Genomic DNA, 8,365 nt, shown 5'->3' on the forward strand with positions numbered 1-8,365 from the left:
AAAATAGGAGCGTCCCGGTAAAGGGCTGTGCTATAACGGATAAGCACGATGGCGAGCTTACGTTGAGCAGCGGTAGGGCTCTGATGTCATTAGCCAATTGAACCCGATGGAACTGATCGGATTATTTTGTGCGAACGAATAAGTGTGTCCTTGATTTTGACAACACCATCTGACACGCGAATTTATATCTCAAAGTAGCATCTCGAAGTTATTGGATCCATGTTAATGAAAAAGAGTAGTGAACATCAATTCATTTTAATCAAAAATGTTATACTACGGTTTAAAAGGAATTATTTCTCCTAAGATTTCTGGTTAATATTTCATTGAAGTTTAAAAATTTTCTGAATTGGTCGCGCTGTCGTAGCTACCAATGGATTCTACTATTCGAAGAAGAAAATATAGAAGAAGAAGTATTGGACAGGCAGAGATAGAACGAGTATGATCATTTCGAAACGAAACGACCTGTCATTGGAACACAATCGGATCGTCTTTGTTTGTCTAACATGGGAGAAAGAGAGGTTCGATCAACTTCAGACATCGGATTCTCACTGTAGTGGTTTATAATATCAAACTGTCAAGTGTTGACATGAGAATAGCGTAAACTATGATGTTAGTCAATAATTAATTTAACATTTATAAAAGTAACTGATTTTGTTAAATAATAAGTGATCTGTTAAATAACTTCTTCGTACGTCTGTTTATAAAATCTGTGTCGCAAGCATTATGCGATTACATATAGAAGTGCGTGCTTCCCTACTTGAAGTGTTCAACTGCGGTATTTTGATGAAAAAAGTAATGTGCTTCTGGATGTTGCTGTCTTTGAATGGTTTATGCAAACCAGAGACAGAAGTGATCCAGTATTCGGACCAATTATTCAAGAGAAAGCTCTTATTTTAAACCGGATACTCAACGGTCCGCAAACGTTTATACTACGTAAGTAGGAAAAGCATTTATTTTAACGTGTGACAGCAAATTTTCTTCCTCATTTCCATTAAATATTTAGTTTATCCTTGTCTTCGTATTAGAAAAAATAATTTTCAAAATATTTTTGATTAGGCAGTAAAATTCCCTGGAAACTGTTCATACGCCCCTTACTGTTTACGTTTAGAGTCAACATAAACACGAGGGGTTTCGCATACCGCCAGCCCCAAAACCGATCCTAAATCCAGGGTTCACTGTATTTTGGACCCTTTGTCAAGCTTAGGCCTAGTCATTTTTGCGTCTTATGCCACATTCAGACCCTGTATCAATGTTGGACCCTATGTCAACGAAACCATAAAAATGATTGATCTTATTGTTTAATTGAATAGCTTTTTATAAATAACATCCGAATATCCTAATGGTAATAAATAAATTTTTTTCAAATTATAAAAATTGTCCCATGCAACTTGTATTTTTTCTTGGCTCTCATTGGCGTGCAGACTTCTTGTCAGGTGACGTCACATTGTGAAATAGTGCATTACTAAATACTACCCCACAGCTACTATCTATTTATCAAGGCGCGAAGTTAAAAAAAATCGTAGTTTCTGAATAATGAGTATTTTTTTGGTATTTTAAGTCTAATTGATTGATTAATTAATTAATCAGGACAGATATAGCAGTGGGGTTTCAATGTTGAAAAAAAAACGTAACCAAACGAAACGTGCGCGTTTTTCGTTGAACTTGGTCCGGTTGTTGAACTCTGGTTGAACCGTGTCAAACCTGTCAACTGATAAATTAGATATTTAAGATTAGATGAGGGAATCCAAGATTTCTGAACGCCGAGGGCCAAACAATAATATCAGTTTCATGGGATAAGACCTTATTTTTAATAAGATGGAAAGAAAATGATTTTTCACTATAATTGTTATTTGGATATTTTTGTCAAAAGCTATTCAATTAAATTATAAAATCGATATTTTTCGTAATAATTTTAATATTGAGTCAAATAGCTTTTAAAGGACAAAAATTTATATTGAAATATAATCATAATGATTATATCATTATTCACATTCTCATCACACGCTACGCGCGCGGCTCGCTTTACTCGCAAGTTTGAGCGCGCCTACGGCGCGCGACGGTTGAATCTCGCGCTTCACTCTCGATAATAGGTTATCTCGCACTTCGCGCTCGTATATTTATTCTTTGCATTTGGAATGCTTGAAAAAAACTTTATCAAAATGATTTCTTTAGGATTGCAGTATTTATATGCGTCTTCATATTCTGAATTGACTACTTAATTAAGTATAGTCAAAGATTAAGTTTCTCAAAGCTCTGTAGGCTTTGAGGTACACATTCTCATCGTGACACTCGCGCTCGTTTTCCGACAGACATTTGTAAACAGGTTTTGTTGATTTTTTTTCTCGTAACTTTCGTCGTTTTTCCACACATTTTTTTTTATTTTATTTCTTTTTTGAACGTTATTCTTCACGAATGAAACAAAAAGTACGCCTCCTATCAAGAAGTGATTCTTAAAGAAATTGTAGATCTTTTCTGGGATAACTATGTTTGTTAATTCATCTTTTTTCGTATCCTACATAGTTTGTCCACAAAATGGAATTTTTATTTTCCATTTTTTGTGCAATCAAAATTTGAATTTTAGATTTTTGTAGAAAATCCAAAAATTGGTTATGATAATCTTGTAGGGCTTTCAAAAATAAATGTTTTTCTTCTCTTGACTTTTTTTCATATCGTGCGTTTTTCGGCTTCAAATTTTTATTTTCGGTTGATTAAAAAAATTTTGAAAACGCTATAACTCTGAGAAGTTTCTTTTTATCGAAAAAAGTCATAAGGATAAATTGTTTGTTCTTTTTAATACTATAAATATCCGTACATAGAATTTTCAAATTCAGAAAAAAGTGGTCTCAAAAATTTTGAAAATGCGCTCACTTTTTGAATTTTTATCAAAAATGGCTGGTTCACGAACTCGTCCTTTCTTTTAGGACTTAAAAAAAGTGTGCCAAAGATGAATTTGATTCGTTCATTTTTTCGAGAGTTATCGTGTTTACGGGCGGACGGCCGGACGGACAGACAGACAGACGCCATTGTGAAAACCTGATTTTCGGATTCAGGGGGTCTTGAAACGTGGAGATCCGCTAAAAAAGTGTGATGTCAAATTTCCGACAATTCTAATACTTTCTCAATCATAAATGATGAGAATGTAGAAAATTCCTCCAAGTTATCACATAAATAAAGTTTCGTCCTGTGCAATTGGTATTATTCCTTGACCTTCGGCGTACGGCCATCTTGCCAGCAGACGTCTTTTCTTGACTCCACGAATGCACACGTTCTTTTTCTGTCACATTTATCATCTGAGTGGTTGTGATTTCAGTCATTCCCTCTGTTTCAGATAATATCTTTGGTTTCAGTCAAGAGTTTGGAAATCGGTGACGTGACGAGAGAAATTTATAATAGTTAATTCCAAATGAGTATAAAAAAAACCCAAATTATGTAAATTACAGTGGCATTTTAGATCAAATTTAGACTTTCTATGGCGATGAACAGATGGTAAATAAAGTACACCTTAAGTTTTGAGGTTATGCCGCAGATTGTATCGTTTTTTGTGATTGTTCCTTATTTTTGTGCTTACAGCTTTCTTGCAAATTTGCAAGATCACAGGACGAATCTGTTCAGAATTACCAGAGGCTTTAAAAGGCTTAGAACTGTTAAAAATGATAAACCGACTGTGTCGATTTTTTCAAATGAAACTGGCCCGATGCCTGTCAGGTTTTGGAGAACTTTTGGTTTCACTGTAGCGGTATGTATTTCACTATTTAAATTTTTTGTAAAAAACTGGGGGTGTCTACTATGTCTGAAAAGCCTAGAATTGCAAGGGAATTTTTATATACCTGGAAACCCCTGAAAACGGCAGACATTTTTTTCGAGAACGTGCTGTTTTTTAAATTGCTATATAAAATCCTTCGGTTGCAAATTCAACAGTTTGATGCCAATTTTCTCTCTTTTGACTGAACATTTTTTGCTTAAAAATCAAAATCTCTTTTGGGTAAAAGTGTCAACTAGTACATTTTTCAATAAAAATTACTCTTTTTTAAATAAAAATTTAATTCAGTACTTTGTTAAAAATTACAATCTTTTCGTAAAATTAAATTTTTTCGCAGTTGATGATTTATCATTTTGATGGAAAGTTCATCTATTTGGTTTAAAAATGAGCTATTTTGTTGAAAAATCGTATTTACTTAGGCTGAAAATTAAATTTCTTTACTCAAAGTTTAAATATTCAATTTTAAACTTAACTGTTTTGTTGATTTTTTTATAATGAATTTTTTAAAACTGAAAATATTTAATATTTTATCATTTTAGTTGAAGCATTCATCTGTTTGGACACAATTTTGAATTCAAATTTAACTATTCAATTTTTGCTTGAAAAATAATTTTTTTAGTTGAAAATTTAACTGTTCCAGTTGAAGATTTTTCATTTTGCATGAAAATGCAATCATTTTTAAACTGAAAATGTAACTTTCAATTGAATTTTCCAACATTTGATTTGAAAATTCATTTCTTTTGTTGAACATTAATTTTATTAACTGCTAATTTAAGTATTCAATTCTTGTTTGATTTTCTTTATTGGACCTTAATTCGTCTTTTGTTGAAGATTCATAATTTTGGTTGAAAATTCGTTAATTTGATTGAAAAATATATATATATTTGAATGAAAATTGGTCTCTTTAAAAATTAATTTTGTTTTGTTTATTAATGTATCTTTTTGGTTGCAAAATGTTTTTTTTGTTTGGAAAATTGTACTATTTCCTTGAAAACTCGTTTTTCTTTTTCTTGAAAATTTATCTATTTTTTTTTAAAATTCATTTGGATGGTTGAATTTTTTTCTTGTGTAAAAAATGTAAATTTTTACTGGAAAATTAATTTTTTTTGTTGAAAATTTAAATATTCGATTTCTGCTTGAAAATTTATATTTTTTAGTTGAAAATTCAACTATTTCATTGAAAAATCATGTATTTTGTTGAAAAATCGTCATTTTTGCTGAAAAGTATATTTAAAAAAAATTAATCTTCTTGTTTGAAAATTCGTTTTTTCGGTTGAAAATTTAAGTATTGCAGTTAAATATTCACCGGTTTAGTTAACAATTCATCATATTAGTTGAAAACAAAAATACTTGGTTGAAATTTAAACTCTTTTGTAAAAAATAATCTTTTTTGCTTAAAATTAATTTATTTCAGTTGAAAGATTGGTGTTTTTTTAGGTGGAAAACTAATTTTTTTACTCAAAATTCAACTATTTGGTTGAAAATTGACTTTTTTAATAAAAAAAAAATATTTGGTTTATAATTCATGTATTTCCTTGAAAAATTGTATTTTTTTCTAGAAAGTTTATCTTCTTGTTTGAAAACTTATCCTTTTTTTTAATGTAAAAGTACTTGTTTTGTCATGGAAAATTAATTTTTTATGGAAAATTGAACTATTCCATTTTTTATTTAAAACTGTTATTTTTTAGTTAAAAATTCAATTATTTGGTTGCAATTTGATCTTGTTTTAGATTGAAAAATAAACTATATCGTTGAAATTAATGTATTTTTTTTTTAAACCCGTAATATTTTTGTTCTAAAATTAATCTTTTTGGTTGAAAACAAAAGTACTTGGATAAAAGTTAAACTCTTTTGTAAAATAGTAATTTTTTTGGTTTATAATTCATCTATTTCAGTTGAAGATTCATCGTTTAATTAGAAAATTTGTTGTTTTTTTTTTTAGAAAATTAATTTTTTTACTTAAAATTTCACTATTCCATTTTTGGTTGGAAATTGTTCTTTTTTAGTTAAAAATGCAACTATTTTGTTTAAATTTGATCATTTCTTGATTGAAAAACACAACTATTTGGTTGAGGATTCATGTATTCATGTATTGCAGTTAAATATTCATAATTTTAGTCAAAAATTCATCTTCTTGGCTGGAAATAAAACTACTTGGTTGAAAATTCAACTATTTGGTTTAGAGTTCATGTATTTTGTTTAAAAAAATAGAATTTTTTGGCAAAAATCATCTTTTCGGTTAAAAGTTCAACTATTTGGGTAAAAATCTATGTACCTTGTTGAAAAATGCAATATTTTTACTTAAAAATTCATGAAATTGAAGCGGTTTAAATTGAATTTAATATAGTATCCACATTAATTTGACCTAAATCTTCACTGCCTTTTAAATAGAAAAAAAAGGAAATTGTTTAAATTATTATTGAAATTCATGAACTTGAGAGACAAATTCAAGAAATGACTAATTGCGTCTTCAGTTTTACTCAATAATTTAATTAATCGACGGTGCTAATATATTGAAGAATTTCTGGGAATGGAATTTGTCAAATCTTGCTAAATAAAACATATTAATTGAATATATACAAACGGACATTTTTAAACGTTTAATAAACTCGCGAAAGTGTATACAAATCTCCTATCGATTGTTTAAAAAATGCGAAATATTTGAATGGCTCCGTAATATGAAAAATTATACTTGAAAAAAACCTGTTATTGTTACGGAATTTTTTTCCAGGATTTGAGTAAACACCCTGGAACTTGTCCAGCTTGTATAATATGAAAAATATTAATTTCTTTTGACTTCAGACTAGATTATCTACTTACTTTGTGTATACTAATTGCATCTATTGTGAGTTTGTATTCTGAGTTTCAGATTAGTGGAGCTTCCATAGCAGGTGCAGCAATTTGGGAATATGAGAAAATTCGGACGAGGACTTACAATTTAATACATCATATTCAACTACCTCGAATTCCAGTCAGTATATTATATATAGTTTTCTGTCCTCAGATTTTACACAATACTAATAAAAACAATCAAGAAATTGAGCACGCTTACGAAAAATATTTTTAGGAAATCAGTATTGGTCTATAATGATTTTTGGCGATTACAGGAAATTTATTACAGAAAAAATCCATTAAAATAAGTAGAAATCATTTGAAATCACCTGAATATAAATTAATTTAAAATTATTAATTAAATTTCTCTAAACCAAAAAACTGATCAAATCCCTAGAAATCTTTGGAGATTTAATAAAATACTTTAAATTTACTAAAATTTCTTGAAATACCTTAAAATCCCTCTCTTTGGAAATCGTAAAAAATCTATTAAAATAAGTAGAAATCATTTGAAGTACCTTGAATGCAAATTAAATTAAACTTTTTCATCAAAGTTCTTTAAATAAAACCCGTTCAAATCCGTCAGAACATATGAAATTTTCTGTGATTCACAGTAAAATTCATAAAATTTGGTTAAAATTGTTGAAAAACCTTAAAATATTTAGAAATCGTAAAAATCTATTAAAATAAGAAGAAGTCCGTTGGAATCCCTTGAATATAAATTAAAATAATCGTATTAATTAAAGTTCTCTTAAGAAAAATCTTTGAAATCTCTAGAAATTTTTTTAAGCCTTTGAGATTCAATAAAATCCTTTAAATCTGGTACAATTGCTTAAAATACTTTAAAATTGCTTGTAAATGTTTTGAAATCGCTAGGAATCCCTGGAATTTTTACTTAATTTCTTTCCCAATGTTCTATAAAAAGATGTTTTAAATCTAGCTTAAAATCGTTGGAAAATTTAAAAAATTCTTTGAAATATTTTTAACTAATTTACCAAATGATTAATTGACCGGAAACCATTTTAAAGAATTATTAATTGACTCTGATATTCGCTATTTTAATTTTCGGTCACTTGAACCATCGGAAAAATGACCGGCTATCGAAATCACTTGATATTTTTGAAATATATATTAAACTAAAATTATTCATTAAAATTAAAGACGAATTCCTTAAAATAAAATTTAATTTATTCCCTAAAAAGTTTTTCTAGAAATTAGTTAAAATCCATTAAAATGTTTAGAAATCATAAAATCTATTGATGTAAGTAGAAATAATTTTAGATATCGCTTGAATATAAGTTAAATTAAACGTATTCATCAAAGTTCTATAAATGAAAAACTGTTCATATCCGTGAAACTCTTTTAAATACCTTGAAATCCTTACAATTGTTTAAATGCCTTAAAATTCTTTGGAATCTGTTAAAATATCTTAAAATATTGTGAAATACCTTGACGTTTTTTGGATTCCCTTTAAATCCCCGGATGTATTTTGAAGTCTTTAAAATTCTTTAAAATTAATAAAAATAGATGGCAGTCCCAGGGTGGCCACCAACCCGGGATAATCGGGATTAAGTCGGGAGAGAAATATTACACCCAGAGATTTCCCGTATTTCATGATTCGTGCGTTTTGTAATTTTTTCAAAGTTCCCAATTAGAAAGCATATAATTTTCAAAGTGGAAGCTTCTAATGTGTCCCCTAAGGGTTTACATTTTTCTTACACCTTCTTTATTCCTTTACACACCCTCCACACACTTACTTGGTGGTGGAAGGGG

At 28.9% G+C, this 8,365-nt stretch overlaps 1 protein-coding gene across 2 annotated transcripts in view; it reads left to right on the plus strand.

Moving 5' to 3' along the window:
• Positions 1-225: 225 nt before the first annotated feature.
• LOC117179940 (presenilins-associated rhomboid-like protein, mitochondrial) overlaps positions 226-8,365 on the plus strand; it is a 25,159-nt gene continuing 17,019 nt past the window's right edge. Inside the window, exons 1-4 of one of the 2 annotated variants that reach the window (XM_033372171.1) lie at positions 259-933; positions 3,329-3,486; positions 3,571-3,736; positions 6,630-6,731. In XM_033372171.1, the coding sequence (XP_033228062.1) occupies positions 3,470-3,486; positions 3,571-3,736; positions 6,630-6,731 (285 nt within the window). In that variant the 5' untranslated portion in view covers positions 259-933; positions 3,329-3,469. Of the gene's footprint in view, positions 934-3,328; positions 3,487-3,570; positions 3,737-6,629; positions 6,732-8,365 lie in introns of both variants that reach the window. The other variant, XM_033372172.1, reaches the window with a different exon arrangement.

Source organism: Belonocnema kinseyi, chromosome 9, assembly GCF_010883055.1.
Source record: "Belonocnema kinseyi isolate 2016_QV_RU_SX_M_011 chromosome 9, B_treatae_v1, whole genome shotgun sequence".
Classification (NCBI taxonomy): domain Eukaryota; kingdom Metazoa; phylum Arthropoda; class Insecta; order Hymenoptera; family Cynipidae; genus Belonocnema; species Belonocnema kinseyi.